Here is a 23,848-nt window from a genome sequence, read left to right on the forward strand (position 1 = left end):
TCTCTTCTTAAGCTCAAAAAAGAAATGGTTTTATATTTATTTAAAATGGAATTCCCTTACCCAAGTCTTCATTTAACAAAAAGTTGATACTTATCAATATGAACATAATTTTTCATACAGAAATATAGACTTATTTTAAGGAAATGGTATAAGATTTGCATTATATTTTATAAGTCCCCACAGTTCCATTTGGTTCTTATTTATTAAATTTGACTTAGCTTACATAATATTTTTGCTTATATCCATATTCTTTAAGACCAGAAATGTCCAAATCTGGAAATTCAAAGGTACTACTCATTAACATTCTTTCACTGTGATTCATAGACTTTTTGCAAACTCTGCTTTGATTTTAAAATAAAACTAAGGTAATAAGATGTTTTGTATAAAAATATATGACTTAAGCAATAACAATAAAAGGAGCTTGGCTTTGGTGGATCACACGCCAAAGCAAACCACACTCCTCATGAAATAGACTGTACAAAGTTCATGTCAAGGGGAATAACAAAATAAAACACTTAATCAAATATAAAATAGCTTTCTATTCTGCTTATTTCAAAAACATCCAGTGGTTTAAGTTGCTGTAGTCCTACATTTAAATTATCAAAAGCAGTACCAGAATGCAACATGATGAGGGGTTAAGTGAGGTCACTTCAGAACAACATATGGTTATAGCTAAAGAAGAGGTATTCTTTATTCCAATTTCTAGATAGATGAATTTTGCCACATAGTACCCAAATGGGAGACAGTATGTCTACCACGATACTTCTTGCTAATGTATCTGCCCTATAGAACTTTTGTTTAATAAGAATGAATTAAATTGGGATTAAATCAGGTGATTGAAAAAAATGTGGATTTGAAATTTGGAGAGAAATGACAAGATTCTAACTTTTGGCCGGGTACAGTGGGTCATAATTGTAATCCCAGCACTTTGGGAGGCTGAGGTGGGTGGATTGCCTGAGCTCAGGAGTTTGAGACCAGCCTGGGTAACATGGTGAAACCCCATCTCTACTAAAAATACAACAAATTAGCTGGGCGTGGTGGCGCACATCTGTAGTCCCAGCTACTCAGAAGACTGAGGCAGGAGAAGCGCTTGAACTCGGGAGGCGGAGGCTGTAGATGAGCCAAGATTGTACCACTGTACTCCTGCCTGGGTGACAGAGTGAGACTTGGCTCCAAAATAAATAAAAAAATAAATAAAAGTCGTCTTCTTGTCAGGCACAGTGGCTCACGCCTGTAATCCCAGCACTTTGGGAGGCCAAGGCAGGCGAATCACCTGAGGTCAGGAGTTCAAGACCAGCCTGGCCAACATGGCAAAACCCCATCTCTACTAAAAATACAAAAATTAGCTGGGCATGGTGGTGGGCACCGGTAACCCCAGCTATGTGGGAAGCTGAGGCAGGAGAATTGCTTGAACCTGGGAGGTGGAGGTTGCAGTGAGCTGAGATTGCACCATTGAACTCTAGCCTGGACGACAAGAGTGGGACTCCGTCTCAAAAAAAAAAAAAAATTCCAACTCTGACATTCGCAGGACTTTTTATCATTAAGAATATCTAAATCTAAAAAGAGAATAGTGCTTGAATCACATTTTATTTTATTTTTTAACAGACAAGGTCTTGCTCTGTTCAGGCTGGAATGCAGTGGCACAATAATAGTTCACTGCAGCCTTGACCTCCCGGGGCCAAGCCATCCTCTTGTCTCAGCCTCCCAGGTAGCTGGGACTACAGGCACAGGCCACCATGCTCAGCTAATTAAAAAAAATTTTTTTTTGAAGAGACAGGGGTCTTGTCATGTTGCCCAGGCTGGTCTAGAACTCCTGGCCTCAAGCAATCCTCCCATCTCAGCCTCCCAAAAGTCTGGGATTACAGGTGTGAGCCACTGCACCTGGCCTTGAATCACTTCATTTCTTCTTCTTCTTTTTTTTTTTTTTTTTGAGACAGAGTCTCTGTCGCCTAGGCTGGAGTGCAGTGGTGTGATCTCAGCTCGCTGCAACCTCCACCTCCTGTGTTCAAGTGGTTATCCTGCCTCAGCCTCCCAAGTGTCTGAGACTACAGGCACGTGCCACCATGCTCGGCTAATTTTTGTATTTTTAGTAGAGACAGGGTTTTGCCATGTTGGCCAGGCTGGTTTCAAACTCCTGACCTCTGGTGATCCACCCACTTGGGCCTCCCAAAGTTCTGGGATTACAGGCATGAGCCACCGTGCCCGGCCTATTTTATTTTTAAAAATAATAAGAGATGGGGTCTCACTGTGTTGCCCAGGCTGGTCTCAAATTCCTGGGCTCAAGTGATCCACATGCCTCAGCCTCCCAAAGAGCTGGGATTACGGGTGTGAGCCACCGTGCCTGGCCAAATCACTTTTTTAAAGTTCGATGTTGAAAAACAAATACGCAGTTGTCTAGAAACAAAGCCATATTTCACTGTGCGGGTAATATACCAAAGACACACAGACAAAGAAAGTTAAGGATCTACTTTAATACAAATGTTTATAATTAATAATAACTGAACTCAGTTTACATAGGGACTGGGCAAATTTTTTTACACAGGGACTGGGCAAAATCTTTATATTCATTACCTTAATTCACATGACAATCTTAAGAGGTAGATTTTTGTTATCACCACAGTGGAACAAATGAAGAAGCAGATTTAACTTAGAAAGGCTGTCATTTGTCCAGGGTCCCACAGTAAAAGATCTAAGATTCTAATGCCAAAGAACCAGCATCATTACTCTGCTATGGTGCCTTTTAGGTTTGGTAGAACACCTTATTTATAGCCTGGGATCTCTGGCAATTGTATCAGGGAAGGAAAATGCGTAGAAAGAGGGTCCTAGAGACCTCATTCTCATTCATATCCTGGGATTCATAGCCTGGGATCTCTGGCAATGGATCTCAGGGAAGGAAAATGCCTAGAAAGAGGGTCCTAGAGATCGCATTCTCATTCTTTCTCTGCTTCATTTGTTCAATTCCAAAAACAGTTCAAGTCTACCAATAATCCAAGATAAAGGATTTAGTTCTTAAGTTTTTCTTCTCTATAATTCCCAAGCCTGATAATAACCCCAATGAATGAGTCTGGAGAGCTATCTTTTACTTCTAAGGATATTGCTGATAAAACTTCTAGTCAATAAGTATACATTTCTGAGAAGCAGACATTGAAGGACATCAGGGAGCAGTTTAAGGAATATGATGCAAACATCAAAAAAGGTAAGAGGCCTTGGTCTTTCATTTGACAGAGTAGGATGAGTTCTCTAAGCTGTAGGATTTCATGCAAATTCAACACTCTGACAAGACCAGAGGGGTGGAGGGAGATAGAAGACAGGATGAAAGGATGGATTGATGGATAGAAGGAAATAAAAATTGTGAATTAATATACTAGCTCTGATATCCAATGTGCCTTATCTGGCTTCCTGGCTTATAAGAAACATAACAAATAGCTTATATTAATTAAATCTAGAAAGTGGGTGCCACGGCTCTACTCTTTTCTGGTTTCCAGAGGAAGCGCCTATTTTAAGAGTCATTAGTATGACTTTTCATTGGTTTATCTCCTATATTAGACGATAATCACTAAAAGTCAATAACGATGACTGAGGATGTGTGAGCTCTCTGAGGACAGGGTTGTCTCACTCAATTTTGTATACTTAGCACTAAGCCAAGTGCAGCCGCTGAGCAAACATATGCAACCTATCACAGAAGAGCCACATCCACCAAAGGCAAGCCTGGGAGCAACATCACAAGATTAAAACAACAGGCAGAAGTCTGTCATTGAGGATTGGGTCCAGGTGTGCTTATAAACCTTCCCCAGAGGTTCACCCTCATCATTACCTCGGCATTTTAAAAGGTCGATTTAAACACAATGGATGTTAAGTGAGATCTCCCTCTGTGATCTCAGAAACCATCTGTCTTGGCTTTAGAGAAACTATTTATAGCAGAGAGGACTGATGTGGTGTCAAGACCAGGTCCCAGAGACTTAATACCTCTAAAGACAGCAAAAATATCTCCTGGACACACAACAAAGAAGACACAGAAATCTTAATTGGGAGGGTTGGAGCAGATGTTAAGGGTCACCAGAACTCAGGACGTCCTCTTTCCCCATGCCAGAGCTGGAGTCAGGATGCATCACCTAACCAAATGTGCAAAGGTTCTTCTGTACTGCGTCTCAATGTTTTCCACCATTTCCCTTTGATATGCTCTCATCTTTGCTAACTTTCTGCTAGATGGATGCCATCCCAAGACCTGATTGGAAAATGTAACCTACAATATCAGTTAGGTTGCACATTCCATGTCAACATTTGGAAGGAGAATAAAAGGAAAAATTAAAGATTTGCATTGTGGTAAATAATAGCTTTATTTGTTAAAGTGCTTTCCAACCCCTGCTGTTCAGCCTCACTGAAATGACAGACAGGCCTATATATTTCTCCTGAGTCTAACTTATGGCTTTTGATGAGGTACCTGAGGTTAGGAAATAAAAGCTGTGTCCCATTCCTCATTTTTAAGTGGTGCTTATTCTTCCAAGGACAATGGGATTTACAGTCTCAAAAGGCAGAACTATATATTACGAACCTCAAGAAGCTCTAGATTTTTTTTTTTTTGGCTGCCTCATGGTGGCAGGGAAAGGAGAGTACAGTATTTAGCAAACAGCCTCACATCCAGGTTGCAGGAAGTGATGGAATTCAATGGAAACCCTCAAGCTATCAGCCAGCAGCACAAATGAATGCAATATTGAAGACCCAAGAGCAGGACCGACACATCTTGTTCAGGTATGCCAACCAACCCAGGTAAAACAAAGTCAGATTAACAGCAGCAAAAGCAAAACCACAACTCATTCAGCTAGGCTGGACGTACTGATCAAACTCTTCTGATTTACTACAGGAAATCTATTCCCATATAAAAAGCAATGTAAAGACTTATATTTACAAAAATAATCAGAAGGTTACTTTTCTGTTACGAGGGAATTCACTACAGAATTTAAACTGTAATTTCCCAGGATTATTGTTTTTAATATTCAGGAACACCTCCTCGGGAAAGTGTGGAAACAGGCCTTGGGAAGGAGCCATCACCCAATGTTCAGGGTCAACCAGTAGTTTCTGAATACTAGGGGCCTTGGTTTGAGGATATATATATATATTCCACTGTTTATAAGATGTCTGATCCTCACCATAGCTCAACAAGTCAGGAATATTAAGGTCATTTTGCATATGTGAAAACAGAGAGTTGGAGAAGGTATGTGCCATGGGCAGTTGCTCACTGTGTGCTAAGCATCCTATGAAGGTCATCTCTTTGATCATCCTAGTAAGTCTACAAGGTATTATTATCTCGGTAAATACAGCACAGAATAGACTGAGAGGTTAAGAAATCTGCCCCAGCTAGTGAAACTAGGCCGCATAAAACTTAGAAACTAGGCCTCATAAAAAAAGAACTTAAAAAAATTAACACCAGGTCGCTCTGGATAGGGTCCTACCCTGCCTCGATAGGGTCCCACCCTGATAGGGTCCCACCCTGCCAATTCCGGGAAACAACCTCATGGGGTCCCACCCTGCCAATTCCGGGGGCCCCACCCTGCCTCGAAGTTCCCGGAATCAACAACTCCAGGAAAAAAACCTCATAAGGTCCTGCTCTAACCAATTAGAACAAGACACCTTGCTCAGGCCATAGACAGACCCAATTACCACGTGCCTAAAGCTTTGTTTGAATTTCACGTCCTAAGCTGTGTTTGAACTTGTGTTTGCCTATATAAACAGCCTGTAACAAGCAGTCGGGGTCCCAGGGCCAACTTAGAGCTTGGGACCCTAGCGCACTAGTAATAAATAACTCTCTGCTGTAAATCTCGTGTCGGTGATCCTTCGCGGCGACCCCTGCCCAGGAGGGAATCGACAGTTCGGTTCCAACATTTGGTGCATTGGCCGGGAAGTGGGGTCGTCCGAGGACCCCCGACCCATCTGGCGAAGACTCATCTGGCCTGGGCCACGGACTGCTGACTGAATGGACCTACCAGGTACTTTCGTTTTGTTCTGTCTGTCTTGCCGGCTAACTCTGAACTCTGGGGAGTACTCCTTCTGAATTAAGTGGGGAAGGGGGACAGACGTGTCCGGCACCTTCCCACTTACGCCCCGGGGGACGCCCTGGCGGTAGTCTGGGAGAAGGCTGACAACTCAGTCAGCCTCCTTAAATCTGTAGGCAGGTCGCCCCTGCCGTCTGAGTATTTTATGATCTTGTGGCGCCATTCTCTGGCCGCGCGGCTTCTCCTTACTTGTCTGGTCTTTGTTTTTGTTACTTTCGTTTTGTCCTTGTTATACGTGGACGAAATAAGACAGACGTTGACGACTCCTTTGTCTCTGACCCTGACTCACTTCCCTGACGTTCGGGCTCGAGCCCACAACCTCTCCATAGAAGTCTGTAAGGGACGATGGCGAAAATTCTGCTCGTCCGAGTGGCCTACCCTCCATGTTGGGTGGCCCCGGGACGGAACATTTGACCTCCCAATTATCTTACAGGTTAAAGCAACAGTGATAAATCCTGGGCCACACGGACACCCAGACCAGGTGGCCTACATAATTACTTGGGAGGATCTGGTCCGAAACCCTCCCTCTTGGGTGAAACCCTTCCTCCATTCCCCTTCCCCACCCCAGTCTACCCTTCTTGCCTTAAAAGCCCCCCCAAAAAAAAATCGGAAACCGGACCCGCATAAGCCAGTCCTCCCAGATGAACCCCAGAAGGATCTCCTCCTTCTTGACCCCGTGCCTCCTCCACCTCAAAACCCCCTTCTGAGACCTCCACCTTACGATTCACCCTTGCCCCCTGTCTTGTCCCCAGCTCTTTCCTCTACCACCTCGGCCCCTACCCTTTCTCCAACTTCTCCCTCAGCCCCTCCCTCCACCCCGTCTCCTTCGCCAGCCCCGCCCAAACTCACCCCTCGGACACCGCCACCGACACCTCCTCGTCTCCGCTTGCGGCGGACTGAGGACCCAGATGGCCCTTCCACTTGGCAATCCTCCCTTTTTCCCCTCCGTACCATCAATCGCACGGTCCAGTGCTGGCCTTTCTCTGCCTCTGACCTCTACAACTAGAAAACCCATAACCCTTCCTTTTCCCAAGACCCCCAGGCCCTAACCTCGTTAATAAAATCCATTCTCCTCACTCACCAGCCCACTTGGGATGATTGCCAGCAACTCTTGCAGGTCCTCCTAACCACTGAAGAAAGGCAGCAAGTCCTCCTGGAGGCCCGGAAAAATGTGCCAGGACCAGGAGGCCTCCCAACCCAACTTCCCAATAAAATAAATGAGGGATTTCCCCTCACCCGCCCAGACTAGGACTATAAAACGGCACCAGGTAAGGAGAGTCTCCAAATCTATCGCAAGGCTCTGTTGACGGGTCTCAAAGGGGCAGGAAAGCGCCCCACAAATTTGGCCAAGGTAAGGACCATAACTCAGGAAAGGGATAAAAGCCCGGCAGCCTTCATGGAAAGGCTTCTGGAAGGGTTCCAAATGTATACCCCATTAGACCCAGAGGCCCTAGAACATAAGGCTACCGTAGCTATGGCATTCATAGACCAAGCTGCATTAGATATCAAAGGAAAACTCCAAAGACTAGATAGAATCCAAACCTATGGATTACAGGAATTGGTTAAGGAGGCAGAAAAAGTGTATAATAAGAGAGAAACCCCTGAGGAAAGGGAAGCCAGGTTAGCGAAGGAACAGATGGAGCGAGAGAATCGTAAGGACCGAGTGAGGGATAAGCATTTAACAAAAATCCTGGCGGCAGTTGTAAGAGAAAAAGGACCAGGGAGAGAAGGAGAGAAGCGGAGGCGGCCGGCTGGCCCCCGTGTCTTCGCATCATGGCAGCCACCGCTATGCTGGTCAAGGACTCTGCTAAGTTAACCCTTGGGCAGCCACTAACTATTATTACCCCACATGCTCTAGAGGCCATAGTGCGGCAGCCCCCGGACCGGTGGATAACCAACGCACGCCTAACCCACTACCAGGCCCTCCTACTGGACACGGACCACGTCCAGTTTGGCCCTCCGGTCACCCTAAACCCTGCTACGCTGCTGCCGGTACCAGAAGACCAACCAAGCCCACACGATTGTCGGCAAGTACTGGCTGAGACCCATGGAACACGGGAATACCTTAAAGACCAAGAACTCCCAGACGCGGATCACACCTGGTACACAGACGGCAGCAGTTACCTTGACTCAGGTACCCGGAGGGCGGGAGCGGCGGTAGTAGATGGCCACAACACCATTTAAGCACAATCACTACCTCCTGGCACGTCTGCACAGAAGGCTGAGTTAATAGCACTAACCAAGGCCCTAGAGCTGTCCAAGGGAAAGAAAGCTAACATTTATACTGATAGCCGGTATGCCTTTGCAACGGCTCATACTCATGGAAGTATCTATAAAAAAAGAGGTCTCCTAACCTCAGAAGGAAAGGAAATCAAGAACAAAGTTAAAATAATTGCCTTATTAAAAGCCCTTTTTCTTCCTCAAGAAGTGGCTATAATTCACTGCCCCGGGCATCAAAAAGGACAAGATCCAGTCGCAGTAAAAAACAGACAAGCCGACCAAGTGGCCAGGCAAGCCGCCATGGCGGAAGTACTAACCCTAGCCACAGAACCTGACGAAACCAGCCACATAACTATTAAACATACTTAAACCCCGGGAGACCAGGAAGAAGCAAAAGCCATAGGGGCTATAGAGAACAAAGACACTAAAAACTGAGAAAAAGGAGGAAAAATAGTCCTTCCCCAAAAGGAGGCCCTGGCAATGATCCAGCAGATGCATGCCTGGACACACTTGAGTAGTCGAAAAGCTAAAATTACTGATTAAAAAAACTGACTTTCTAATCCCAAAGGCAAGTACCCTCGTAGAACAAGTGACATCTGCCTGTAAGGTCTGTCAGCAGGTAAACGCTGGGGCTACCCGAGTGCCAGAAAGAAAACGAACTCGTGGTAATCGCCCAGGAGTCTATTGGGAAATAGACTTCACTGAAGTAAAACCTCACTATGCTGGATATAAGTACTTACTAGTGTTTATAGATATCTTTTCAGGATGGGTAGAAGCCTACCCCACCCGGCAAGAAACGGCACACATAGTAGCCAAGAAAATTCTGGAAAAAATCTTTCCTAGATTCAGACTTCCCAAGGTAATTGGGTCAGATAACGGGCCGGCCTCCGTTTCTCAGGTAAGTCAGGGGCTCGCCAGGATATTGGGAATTAATTGAAAATTACATTGTGCCTATAGACCCCAGAGCTCAGGACAGGTAAAAAGAATAAATAAAACAATAAAAGAGACCCTTACTAAATTGACCTTAGAGACTGGTTTAAAAGATTGGAGACGCCTCCTATCCTTAGCTCTGTTAAGGGCCCAAAATACGCCTAACCGTTTTAGGCTCACTCCATATAAAATCCTCTACGGAGGACCTCCCCCTTTGTCAACCTTGCTTAACTCCTTCTCCCCCTCCGATCCTAAAACTGACCTACAGGCTCGGCTAAAAGGACTCCAAGCAGTACAGGCCCAAATCTGGGCCCCCTTGGCAGAACTGTACCAACCAGGACATCCACAGACCAGTCACCCCTTCCAGGTGGGAGACTCTGTCTACGTTAGACGGCACCACACTCAAGGACTAGAGCCTCGGTGGAAAGGACCCTACATTGTTCTCCCGACCAGGCCCACAGCCATAAAGGTTGACGGAATCTCCACTTAGATCCACGCATCCCACGCCAAGGCTGCTCCAGAGACGTCCGGACCAACACCACTTAAGACATGGAAACTCCGACGCTCCGCGGACCCACTCAAGATAAGACTCTCTCGTATCTAACTCCTTACTTATTGTTTGCCCTTCTTCCCTGCACCGTCTCTAGTGTAGTTTTTGATGCTAACCCCCACCGGCCATTTAGCCTGACCTGACAGATAATTAATTTTAATAATCAAGAGGTCTTAAATAAGACCTCCGAGAATACTCCTATAAAAACTTGGTTTCCAGACCTCTATTTCAACCTAAAAAAAAAAAAAAAAAAATAGCAGGAAAAATAAAAAACACAGGCCCCCGGTTTACTGGTCCCACAGGAGTCCTATTAAGGACTCCTCAGGATGGACAAAAATGGAAAGAACAGGCTAGAAAGGTGTCCATCAGCCGGAACAGGTTTTATGCCTGTCCCGGATTCAGGACAGGACAAATAAAAAAAACTTGTGAAAATCTGACTCACTTGTATTGCAAAAGCTGGTCCTGTGTGACTACTAATAATAAAAAATAAAAATAGGCCACAAAACCTTGGTATATAACCATGTCCTTTGTCCAGCCCTGTACCACAACCCGATATTCGGAAAATTGCAACCTGGTTCACATCAAGTTTGAAAATGCGGCAAAATCTGATAACAGATAGATAACAACAAAGTTAATATAGGGTCTCTATTTATACCAGCACAACCCACCTAAAATTCCCCTCCAAATCAGACTATTAGTCAATCCAGACACTGCCCCTGTTACAGTAAGGCCAAACCAGGTTTTATTAAAAACTAGGAAGCCCCCGGTTTCCATATCGGAGAAGCCCCAACTAAAAGCTCCTCAAAGCACCTCCCCGCCCTTAATCTCCCTCACCCTCGCCGACATGTTAAGAATTAAGGTAGCGGCTAAAGTTAAGACCGGGACAGCAGCCCTAGTGCATGGTAACCATCATCTGCAACAACTTAAAGTAGCCATAGATAAAGACCTTAGAGCCATAGAACAATCTATCACAAAACTTGAAGAGTCCTTGACTTCTCTGTCTGAAGTTGTATTACAAAACCGACAAGGACTAGAAATTGTCTTTCTGAAAAAGGGCGGGCTCTGTGCAGCCCTGAAAGAGCAATGTTGTTTTTATGCATATCATTCAGGAATAGTTAAAGATTCTATGGCAAAACTAAGAAAAAGATTAGACAAGAAAAAAAAAGAGAGAAAATCTCAACAAAGTTAGTTTAAAAATTGGTACAACCAATCCCCTTGACTTAACACCCTAATCTCCACCATCTTAAGACCCCTCATCCTACTCACGCTCATCCTGACTTTCGGGCCATGCATACTCAACCGCTTACTCACCCTTATTAAAAATAGATTAAACATAGTACATGCTATGGTTCTGACCCAACAATACCAGACCCTCAGGACTGAAGAAGAGGCTCAAGATTGAGCCTCTGACACAAAAAGAGGAGGGAATGAAACTAGGCCGCATAAAACTTAGAAACTAGGCCTCATAAAAAAAGAACTTAAAAAAATTAACACCAGGTCGCTCTGGATAGGGTCCTACCCTGCCTCGATAGGGTCCCACCCTGATAGGGTCCCACCCTGCCAATTCCGGGAAACAACCTCATGGGGTCCCACCCTGCCAATTCCGGGGGTCCCACCCTGCCTCGAAGTTCCCGGAATCAACAACTCCAGGAAAAAAACCTCATAAGGTCCTGCTCTAACCAATTAGAACAAGACACCTTACTCAGGCCATAGACAGACCCAATTACCACGCGCCTAAAGCTTTGTTTGAATTTCACGCCCTAAGCTGTGTTTGAACTTGTGTTTGCCTATATAAACAGCCTGTAACAAGCAGTCGGGGTCCCAGGGCCAACTTAGAGCTTGGGACCCTAGCGCACTAGTAATAAATAACTCTCTGCTGTAAATCTCGTGTCGGTGATCCTTCGCGGCGACCCCTGCCCAGGAGGGAATCGACAGTTCGGTTCCAACACTAGTAAATGGTAGAGAGGGAATATGACTGAGAGCTAAAAGAGAGGAATGGTCAGCATCACCTCTGAGTTTGGCTGAGGACCGATCATGAAACCCAGGGAAGACTTCATCGGGAGGAGTGGCTTAGAGGAGGCAGAGTAGCTTGATGGGAGCGGGAGGAGGGCAGAAGACAGCAAATTCAGGGAAGCAGGGCAAAGTCCGAGATGCTGGAGTGCACATGTAGGTTTGGGGAACGATGGTCTGGTCTGGTCCTACGTTGATGGTATGTGAGAGCTTCTACATAAAGTGGGAGCTAGCTGGGTGGCTGGTGCTAGTCAAAGTGTTTCTGTGAACTGCTGAGAGACCAGATGACATAAAATTACAAAGAATTATTAAAAATACTAATAGAAGATACAGCACAGACCAAATTCCTGTATGTATGAAGCCGCACAGCAGCTCCCGCTTGCAAAGGCAAGAAGAGAATTCAAGGACATTTCAAATTATCATGAACTCCAGAGAAAAATTTTACCAGTACTTTTATCAAGCTGAAGGAGACAAAATTCTTTCAGGTTCAGGTGAAGTGGTTCACTAGCAGGGTGGGGCTCAAAGCCAGGATTTTCTAGACTGGGCCCAAAGGTAGGAAAGGGAAGGACCATGACCAGCAAACTTGTAAAAGGCATTAATGATCGGGACAGGAGGCAGAGAAATTCTAGGCAGACAGGGGCAGATCCCCAGCAAAACCCCACCTTTGAGCCTAGAAGCCTGAAACCCTTGGTCCAAAGTGATAACATCGATCCCTGTTTGTGTGCTCTCTCCTGATTGGCTCTTTCTGAATAATATCTTTTTACCAACCGAATGTTGCCTTTCCCAAAACTACCTACGGCCCGCCCGCCCCACATCCTGTGCCTACAAAGACCTCAGAGACTCACTTGGTAGACGAGAGAAGTGGCTTGACTGAGGAGAAGCAACTTAACTTTAGAGGGACGACTGGGCTTTGGAGGAGAGACGGCTTAACTTTAGAGAACAGCCGGCTGGACTTCCGGGAAGACTCCGCCAGTGCCGTCCCTTCTCCAGCTCCCCTCTCCACTGACAGCCACTTCCATTGCTACATAAAATTCCTCTTCTCCACTATCCTTCAAGTGTCTGTGCAACCTAATTCTTTTTGAACGCCGGACAAGAGCTTGGGACTCACCCAGTGTGGGTACCCAAAAAAGGCTGTCACACTGGCCCTTTGCCCTCGCTGGCGGGGAGCAGCTGCCCCATGCAACAGGCAAGGGGCCCACTGAACTGATAACGCACCGCTGTCCAGGTACGGCGGAGCTGAGCATTGTAACATACTCTCTGGGGCTTCAGGGGTCACAGGCACCTCCACCTGGTCTGGCCGAGGGGACCCCACAGAGCCTGCTCCTGCCAGCGCCCAAAGCGGTCAGCTGGATCCCGCACTCGCTCTCACATGCGCTCCCTCCCACAACAGGCTGAGTGCGGGGTCCAAGTAAATGGAGTACCCCTGTTACAAGTCTGAAGGGTTCAAGAGAAAACTCCTGCATCATCAAGACCCTAGTTTCAATCGCCTATGCTGTTCTCGAGTTTCCTAGTGCTTTAGGGGACTAATGTTTATTACACAAAAGTAGAATAGGATCCCCCCACCCCCGATAGTACCACCACAAAAATGTTAGATTACTGCCCAATGTGGAAAAAAAATAGTTTTATAGACCCTGATATATTTGTGTTATCTGGCATGTACAATTTATTGCTTACTAAATAAAATGGGCAAAAGAAATACCAAAATATTCGTTTAAAACATATTCATTAACAAGAGTGATTGTCTCTACGGAGAGGCCCTGGTGTTTTAGGAAGGATTGGTAGTGAAGCGCACAGCTAGGGCAAAAAGGTAGGGGGGAGATTTATTTTTCACTTTTTTCCTTTTATGGCAACTTAACTTTGTGTAAGATGCAGGTATTAAATACACACACACACAATTTTCCTTTTGTGTCAATTTAACTTTGTATAATATGCAGGTATTAAACACACACACACACAGACACACATGCATTGATTAATCACATCTTGAGTAAATCAAAACCCAGGAAAAGTTTTCATTTTAATCGCGCTACTGAGTAGAGATAAACAAAAGGTACTGAATAATGAAAAATCAATCATCCTGGCTAGGCATAGTGGCTCATGCCTCTCATTGCAGCATTCTGGGAAGCTAAGGTAGGAGGATCGCTTGAGCCAAGGAGTTCAAAACCAGCTTGGGCAGCATAGCAAGACCCCATCTCTATTTATTTAAAAAAATAAAATTAAAAAAAAAAATCAATAATGCCAGGAAACAGTAACATTCTAGACCAACTTCTAAAAAAAAAAAATCATGAGTAGATATGAAAATGGTCAGTGTAAAATGAATCCTAAATTGCTGGGCTGGAATAATTCATGTATCTTTTTTTTTTTTTTTTTTTTTTTTTTTTTTTTTTTTAAAACAGAGACAGGGCCTTGCTCTGTTGCTCAGGCTGGAGTACAGTGGCATGATCATAGCTCATTGCAGCCTGAAACACCTGGGCTCAAGTGATCCTCCTTCCTCAGCCTCTTGAGTAGCTGGAAATACAGGTGTGTGCCACCACGCCTTGCTAATTAAAAAAAAAAGTTATCTGTAGAGATGAGGCCTTGCCATGTTGCCCAGGCTGTCTCAAACTCCCGGACTCAAGCTATCCATCTGCCTTCGTTACCATGCCGGCCTGATGTATACTTTTTATCTATCATTCCATTAAATAATGATGACAAGAATAACAATAGTTCCTACTTACTGAACATTTACTATGTGGGAGGCATCCCCTTAAATACAGGTGCATGCCACACCACTCAGCTAATTTTTGTGTGTGTTTGTGAGAGATGGAATCTTGCTCTGTTGCCCAGGCTGGAGTGCAGTAGCATGATCTCAGCTCACTGCAGCCTCCACTTCCTGGGTTCAAGTGATTTTCCTGCCTCAGACTCCAGAATGGCTGGGACTATAGGTGTGTGCCACCATGCCCAGCTAATTTTTGTATTTTTAGTAGAGACAGGGTTTCACCATGTTGGCCAAGCTGGTGTTGAACTCCTTACCTCAAGTAATCTGCCTGCCTCAGCCTCCCAAAGTGCTAGGATTACAGGCGTGAGCCACGGCACTCGGCCCACCCAGATAATTTTTGTACTTTTTGTAGAGATGGGGTTTCGCCATGTTGCCCAGGCTGGTCTCGAACACCTGGGTTTAAGTGATCCACTTGCCTTGGCCTCCCAAAGTGCTAGGATTACAAATGTGAGCCACTGCGCCCAGCACTGATGAAAATTAAACACTGAGAAAAACTTGAAAACTAGCTAGACTATGGATGCACATCTATTTATGATCACGTTTTCTCCTCATACTATGAAAAAGGCAAGTCTTGCAGAGTCATGGTGCAGGGTCAAAACTAACCTCAACAACTAGTTCTATGACTGGATACATTTTACTTCTAGAAACTTACCAACGGTGTGTCTTTTCCTCCCACAATGCTGAGACCAAGCCCTGAACGTCCCTTGGATATTTCTATAATCATTTCCTGTCCGGGGACAATGGGGCACGTTGCGGGATCCACTGACAGAGGAGCCTGGAAACCACCTGGAAAAGAACACAGCATGACTGGCAAGTAAGAGTTGCAGCTCAGCCTGCACGTTCCATCACGTGGGGAGTGTGGGGCTTGCACGTGACAAACACCACGAAGCAAAAAGCTGGGTCATTCCTGCCTATTCAGCCAGGGGTGACACTGTTGAGATTAAAATGATAACTCCCACCCCTCAACCCATCAATTTTACCTGAAAGTTTTAAATCTTATTTTGTTCATTTATATTTTTGAGACAGAGTCTTACTGTGTCACCCAGGCTGGAATGCAGTGGTGCGATCTCAGCTCACTGCAACCTCCACCTCCTGGGTTCAAGCGATTCTCCTGCCTCAGCCTCCCAAGTAGCTGGGATTACAGGCACATGCCCCCACGCCTGGCTAATTTTTGTATTTTTAGTAGAGACGAGGTTTCGCCATGTTGGCCAGGCTGGTCTCGAATTCCTGGCCTCAGGTGATCCGCCTGCCTTGGCCTCCCAAAGTGCTAGGACTATAGGTGTGAGCCACTGCGCCTGGCTAAAAGTTTTATTTATTTATTTATTTATTTATTTATTTTTTGAGACGGAGTCTCGCTCAGTCGCCCAGGCTGGAGTGCAGTGGCCGGATCTCAGCTCACTGCAAGCTCCGCCTCCCGGGTTCACGCCATTCTCCTGCCTCAGCCTCCCGAGTAGCTGGAACAACAGGCGCCCGCCACCTCGCCCGGCTAGTTTTTTGTATTTTTTAGTAGAGACGGGGTTTCACCGTGTTAGCCAGGATGGTCTCGATCTCCTGACCTTGTGATCCACCCGTCTCGGCCTCCCAAAGTGCTGGGATTACAGGCTTGAGCCACCGCGCCCGGCCCCAAAAGTTTTAAAATCTAAAAATACATCATGAAAATCTGTATAGAAAAATTACAATGATTAAATGATTAGGTTCATGAAGGCCTATGTTACAATGAGAATAAAGGCTGGTATAACAGGAGATTCTGAGCTATAGAATACTAATTAAGAAACAGTGCCTAAATACTTTCAATTAGAGCATATCAGATGAATTAAATTATTGAGATGTATAAAGGATATAATCGATAAAGTATGAAATATCTGAAAATAACAATTATCTAAAATTTATCCCCAAATATATTACATAGTAAGGCAAAATGTATTATAAACACAGGACTCAAAAATTACTTGTGGGGTTCATAGAGGAAAAGTTTATTTAAAAGTTATTGCTTTTTTACAAAGTTTTATTTTTAAAAACAATTGTTTTCAGTTGGGTTTTCCCAAAGAGTGAGGGAAAAAATGTTTATAGGCTAAGAAAAAAATGTTTAATAACACCTGTTTATCCAGCATAAAATCTACTTACATGCATTTTCCAGATAACTGAACGTAACCTATTAAAAACTCAAAACATTCGCCCGGGCATGGTGGCTCACGCCTGTAATTCCAGCACTTTGGGAGGCCAAGGTGGGAGGATCACCTGAGGTCAGGAGTTCGAGCACAGCCTGGTCAACATAGTGAAACCTCGTCTCTACTAAAAATACAAAAAATAGCTGGGCGTGGTGGCTCATGCCTGTAATCCCAGCTACTCAGGAGACTGAGGCAGGACAATTGCTTGAGCCCAGAAGGCAGAGGTTGCAGTGAGCTGAGACAGTGCCATTGCCCTCTAGCCTGGCCAAGAAGAGTGAAACTCCGTCTCAAAACGACAACAACAACAACAAAACCTCAAAACATTCAAAATGTTGAATAATTTCAAGATATGCTCATACAAATCATAATCTCCAGAGAATGTCATATTTTCTGATCACTAAGTTTGATCACCATGAATATTGTTTCCTACATTATGATACAATTCAGGCAAGGGCTGATGAGAGAGGGCCCCATCTGCTGGTCAGCTGCAGCTAATGCACAGAGCTGAGGTGAGATCCCAATGCTCATCAAACCTATTTTGTAAAAGCAGGGGTCAGCGGACTACAGCCCACGGATCAAGAATGGCTTTTACACTTTCAAAAGCTTGAAAAAAGATCAAAAGCAAAATAATGTCTCAAGGCATGTGAAAATGATATGAGTCTAAATCTCAGTGTCTGTAAATAAAGTCGTATTGGAACACAAACCCACGAATTCATTTATGCCTAGCCTATGGCTGTTAGCATACTACAATGGCAGGGGTGAGTAACTGCAACTGAGGTTGTGTGGTCCATAAGCCTAAAATATTTACTATCTACTTCTTTATAGAAAAAGCTTGTCAATCACTGGTATAAAAGAAAAACAGGCTGCAGGTGAGCCTGTGGGGGTTCTGCTCTAACTAAGTGATAATCATGGTCTTTGGGATGAAAAGGTTTTGGAGTGGCAGAGAGCCACAGTTGAGTTCCTAAGCAGGAAGTTAACAGGAGGGTGAAAGTGGAGCTCACTTCTCATCAGAAAAACGTTATTTTTCTATTAAAGAGGCTGTTAGAGGAACTAAACGAACAGTGTGTGTGAGGTGCCCAGCCCACAGTCTGGCACATTGTGGATATTCATATATCTGTTGTTCCTGTCCATATGGGATTGATTAATCTAAAGGCCTCCTGGTTAGGAGCAAGAAATTCAGTGACACAACCATAAAAAGTGCCATACTTAGAAGTAGCCTATGGCCAGCCTATGGTGGCTAGCACACAACAATTGCAGGGGTGAGAAACTACAACACAGGCTGTGTGGACCACATCCTAAAATATTTACTATTGACTCCTGTACAGAAAAAGCTTGCCAATAAAACAAAAAGAAACACGCTCTAGGTAAGATAGAGGCAAGGCAGAATATTAAATTGTAAACCAAATTTGTCTCTAAATCTTTTTGCAGTGTATGTATTTTGTACTACATTTCCCATTAATTTACAATAAAAACGACATATGATAGTGGCACACTTTCATGGGTGCTTTAAAAAGTTTATATGGCTTTTAGGCCAGGTGTGGTGGCTCACGCCTGTAATCCCAGCACTTTGGGAGGCTGAGGTGGGCGGATCACCTGAGGTCAGGAGTTCGATATCAGCTTGACCAACATGGTGAAACCCCATCTCTACTAAAAATACAAAATTAGCCAGGCATGGTGGCTCACGCCTGTAATCTCAACTACTAGGAAGGCTAAGGCAGGAGAACCACTTGAACCCGGGAGGTGGAGGTTGCAGTGAGCCGAGATCACACCACTGCATTCCAGCCCGGGCAACAAGAGCAAAACTCCGTCTCAAATAAATAAATACAAAGCTTATACTGCTTTTGTAAATGACTAGCATAGTCTCCTCAGCGAGAAGAGAGAAAAAACACCTCGTGAGACATCCTGGAGATGGAATTTCTTTTCCCTCCTCCACGTCTGCCTCACCCCAGCCGGTCCTGAGTCAGTCTTTTTATTTACTTCTCTCATGGAATCCAGCCCCAAACCCGGCTCATACCAAGTCCTCAATAAATGCTTGGTAAGTAGATGAGTAAATGAATAAAATTTCTACAGATTCAACTGTAGGATGATGAACTTCATGTATTTATTTATTTATTTAACCATGAGAATGAAAACCAGGAAGGATGCTGAATTTCTGTCATCTGAGTATAAATATGTGATATATATTACCAAAACTCAGCTCGTCTACCTCCATGGTCAGCATGCATTGTTGGTAACGTGCCATGTATACATATTTAGGGCATTATAGGCCAGACTGTCTCTGTTGCGACCACTTAATGCCATCATTATAGTGTGAAAAAAGCCACTGACAATACAGAAATAAATAAGTGAGTGTCTATAAACCTGTATTTGTAGAAACTGAAATATGAATTTCATAGAATTTTAAATAAAATGTTCTTTGGTGTTTTTTCAACCTTTAAAAAGTGAAAACCTTTTTTAGCCTGTAGACCATTCACAGCTAGCTGGTAGGCCAGATTTGACCCATGGGACATAGTTTTCTGACCACACGTATCAAGTGTTTTAGTACAACCACAGTGCTTTAAAATGGTACCTGCCGGATGAACTTTATGAAGTTAATATTTATGAAAAAATATATAAAAGACAAATACCACAAAGATTTCAGGACTGCTAAATTAATGTAGGGTTATGCTTTGCCATTGGTGAGTACTGTCTTTTAAAGAGTTTTTTACTGATGTATACTGCACAAAAGCAAAGTAGGGCTGGGCACAGTGGCTCACGTCTGTAATCTCAGCACTTTGGGAGCCTGAGGCAGGCAGATCACTTGAGGACAAGAGTTTGAGACCAGCCTGGCCAACATGGTGAAACCCTGTCTCTACTAAAAATACAAAAATTAGCCAGGCATGGTGGTGGGCTCCTGTAATCTCAGCTACTCAGGAGGCCGAGGCAGAAGAATCACTTGAACCCGGGAGGCAGAGGTTGCAGTGAGCTGAGATCATCCTCCTGCACCCCAGCCTGGGTGACAGAGTGAGACTCTGTCTCAAAAAAAAAAAAAAGCAAAGTAGAAATACCTATTATTCATTATAAAGTTCTATTTTCAACCCCCAGTCAACATAATTCAAGCCAGGAATTTAAAGAGAGAATGTGAATACCAATTTGGTTAAGCATTGAAAATCAACATTCTTCAAACAGCTTATAGCAACATTTGCAGGACTAAAAATTGGGTTTGATAGGATTTTTAAAGAGATATTACTCAAGACCGAAATATGATCTTTTGTAGAGATCAGAGAATAATAATACAGAAGCCTCAGAGTCAAATAACATTTACCAAGGTCCTTTTCTTTTCTTTTTTTTGAGACAGAGTCTCACTCTCTTACTCCAGGCTGGAGTGCAGGGGTGCGATCTCAGTTTACTGCAACTTGTGCCTCCTGGGTTCAAGCGATTATCCTGCCTCAGCTTCCTGAGTAGCTGGGATTACAGGCATGCGCCACCATGCCTGGCTAATTTTTCGTATTTTTAGTGGAGACAGGGTTTCACCATGTTGACCAGGCTGGTCTTGAACTCCTGACCTACTGAGGTCCTTTTCTGTTCTCGCGCTTTTATATTCAAAAAGCAATAGGCAATGGCGACGGCAGAGAGGAGGAAAATGGTGTAGGAAATGAAGTGGCCTATCCCAGCCCCAAAGCTAAGGAAGCGGAGGAAGCATCCAAAGTCAGGCTTTCGCCTCCTGGTCCAGTTCTCTTTTTAGGACATTATGATCCCTCGCCTTTTCTAAGGCTTAATGAGCCAGATCTGCTCAGGGAAAGAATCATACCATAGCCTATGAAGTCTGCGTCTGTTGAATGGTACGATGAATCTGGTGCTAACGGTATCTCTTGTGAACTGAAGGAGACTTTTGTTGGATATTTTTGCTGTTTCATCTGGCTGACAGCCTACAAAAGAAAGGAAAATTAGATGAATATCAAAAAAGAGAAAGGTAACAAGAAAATACCTTCAAACTGGTGTATTGTTGCCAAAACAATGGTGCACTCCAATGATGTTTTCTGAGAATATAAGGTTGGAGGGTGGCAAGAAGTTAGGATAATTTATGCTCATTCCTCATGCTTCCCTATTTAACTTTACAACTAAAATGCTTTGATGAAGGGCAGATCAAGGAAGGGAGGAAAGATAAAAGCTGAAGATACTCTGTCAGTGTGATCTGCACATGAAGCTGGGGGTGGGAGGCAAAACAAAAATTATTTTGCAATTTCTACTCATTCTGATGAAATCCGCAAGAAGCCCCTTTATCTACGGACTTTGAAGTGACTTATCTGTCTTGTGTACATTGAAAAACAATCTACGCTGGGGATGTTTAGAGCATCAACATTCTCCATTTCTTCTCGACACACTAGAGTCAAAGATGCATTTGGTAGGTTAATTAAACAAAATGAGGGGCAAAGAAAACCAACATCTCCTGAAAGCCTACTAAATGCCAGTTACATCAGTGACATTTAATTCACATAAAGGAACTGTGCTTTATTCCCCTGTGATACCCAGTGCCTGGACATAGTAGGGACTCAATAAAGTGCTTGATGAATGAATGAACAAGTGAATGAGTGAAGAAAGAAAAGCAAAACTGAAGACATGAGACACTCAGGGTAGAAAGTGAACTTGTAATTCAGTGAAGGTATGGGGCCTTTACTGTGTGAGTTTGGGAAAAATTAACTTGTAATTCTCGATTTTTGCTGACAGTACCTCCAGTGAATATTAATATTAAAAATCTAAGAGGCCAGGCACGGTGGCTCATGCCTGTAAACCCAGCACTTTGGGAGGCTGAGGCGGGCGGATCACCTGACGTCAGGAGTTCGAGACCAGCCTGGCTAACATGGTGAAACCCCATCTCTACTAAAAAAAAAATACAAAAATTATCCAGGCATGGTGGCACATGCCTGTAATTCCAGCTACTCTGGAGGCTGAGGCAGGAGAATTGCTTGAATCCAGGAGGCAGAGGTTACAGTGAGCCGAGACCGTGCCGTTGCACTCCAGCCTGGGCAAGAAGAATGAAACTCCGTCTCCAAAAATACATACATACATACATACATTCATAAACTAAGAAAAACCAAAAGGACTCCTTGCTTATTTAACAGGCAGTTAAGAAATATAGGTAGTAACCTGACCTGCCTTCTGGATCTGCAGTTGGCTAGGGAACCATTCCCCAGCTGGAAGAGTCCGGTAGTCAGGCTGCCTCTGGAGTCTAGAAATAGGACCCAGGTAACTGCTCCAGAACTGTAACTGTAACTGTAACACCTCAAGATTCTGTCAGTGGAAAGCCGTGCCTCAATATAGGGCACTGTGCAGTGTGCAGTAACAACAAAACAATACCATCCATTGTGCATATGCACTGGGCTTTCTAGTTTCCAAAACACTTTCACATCCATAAATTCATTCAATCACATGAACAACCCTGACAGTTAAATATTACTTTTTTTCTTTTTGCAGAAAACCAAGCATAAATGTCAAGTGACATATTTGAAGTCACATGGCTAATTAGAGAAGGAGGTAGAACTGAAAGTCAATAGTTGAAGAATGCTACAAGCTTAAAGTGTTTATCAAACAGCTGATAGGCAATGATTCTATGGATGTTCTTTTCTTTTTTTTTTTTTTGGACAGTTTCTCACTCTGGCACCCAGGCTGGAACAGTTGCGTGATCTCGGCTCACTGAAGCCTTGCTCTTCCTGGGCTCAGGTGATTCTCCTACCTCAGCCTCCTGAGTACCTGGGATTACAGGTGCACACTACCACACCTGGCTAATTTTTTGTATTTTTTAGTAAAGATGGGGTTTTGCTATGTTGCTCAGGCCGGTCTCGAACTCCTAGACTCAAGCAATCCACCCACCTCAGCCTCTCAGAGTGCTGGGATTACAGGCATGAGCCACAGTGCCCCACCACTATCACCATCATTTAATACTGACTAAAAAAAGACTTATTCAATTACACATTTATCAGTGATTTTAAAAGGAAGGAAGTGGAAAAGGACAAATAAGGGGCTACTATAAGAAAACTGAACATTAAGAGGACTTAGATATCCAATTATTCTAAGGACCACATTTACTAGCCTCATTGAAGGCAGTGTGCCAATAGGCTAAGTCCTGGTCAATGGGATGTAAACAGAAGTGAATGTACAATTTTTAGGTCATTCTCCTAAGGAGAAAGATCCTGTCTTCCCCTTCCCACTGCTTGGAATGCAGATGTGTTGGAAATAACTGAAGCAGCCCTCTTAAACCAAAGAATGGGTGCCACCATTTGAGGATGGTAGAGTAATTAAATAAGAATAGTATAGTAATCAGATAAGAGGTGCTTGAGTCTGTGACACTTTGGAGACACCATATCATCCCCCAACTGACCACACACAGATTCTTATGCTAAAGAGAACTTCTTGCAGTAATTGAGCCTGTATCTTAACTCACACAGTACTTACATCCAACTTACATTTTGTATCACCTTGAGAAAGAACATGGATTCCCAACAAAGCTGGGTACAAGCTGCGGAGTTCTTTTATGAAAAATCATGCGACTTTAAAAACAGGAAAGCACTAGAGAGAGCAGTCTAGATTACCAAATTATGACTTTTCCATTGCACAAGATGATTGTTGCTTTTCTTTATATCCCAGTTTCATGTAGCATCTGGTGCATAATAGGTCCCTGATAGATATTCGTGGAATTGAATTCAATTTAACAATAAGGAAGCAGTCCATAGAATCCAAGTGAAATGTCCAAATATATATACATAGAGGCAGGCCTCCAGTTGTCGGTATGTGTGGTGATGGATAAAGGAGTGTTCCCATGACTCATACATTGGCACAAAACTAAACTACTATGTAAGAAAGATCAGAAAGAATGGATTTGCTGTTGTATGTTACCATATTATAAGAACTGAGATGGACTTTATAGGTCATCCAACCTAACTAAACCTGTGGTTTTCAACTCTGTTTCATAATACGAACACCTACGGAGCTTTTAAAAATTACAGATGCTAGGATCCCCATCACAGACAAAATAAATTAGCATCTGGGGGTGTGGAGCCCAGGCAAGTTTTTTGTTTTTTTTTTGATTGAGACTTACTGCTTAAGACTTAATCTTTTAAGAAACGCTGGCTTAATCCATGGTTTAACTTTAAACGATAAGTCTCAATTGGAAAAACAAAAACAA

The 23,848-nt window shown here is 43.8% G+C and overlaps 1 protein-coding gene across 19 annotated transcripts in view; it reads right to left on the reverse strand.

Moving 5' to 3' along the window:
* Nucleotides 1-23,848, reverse strand: part of PATJ (PATJ crumbs cell polarity complex component) — a 424,482-nt gene that overhangs the window by 68,329 nt on the left and 332,305 nt on the right. For all 19 annotated transcript variants that reach the window (XR_013401362.1, XR_013401361.1, XR_013401351.1 and 16 more), the window contains 2 exons: nucleotides 20,477-20,594; nucleotides 15,171-15,304 (listed from right to left, as the gene is read on the reverse strand). Coding sequence is in view for 16 of the 19 variants with exons in the window: in XM_077954993.1 (XP_077811119.1) it covers nucleotides 15,171-15,304; nucleotides 20,477-20,594 (252 nt within the window). In the remaining 3 variants the exon portion in view is untranslated. The remainder of the gene's footprint in view (nucleotides 1-15,170; nucleotides 15,305-20,476; nucleotides 20,595-23,848) is intronic.

This window comes from Macaca mulatta, chromosome 1, assembly GCF_049350105.2.
Source record: "Macaca mulatta isolate MMU2019108-1 chromosome 1, T2T-MMU8v2.0, whole genome shotgun sequence".
In the NCBI taxonomy this organism is placed as follows: Eukaryota; Metazoa; Chordata; class Mammalia; order Primates; family Cercopithecidae; genus Macaca; species Macaca mulatta.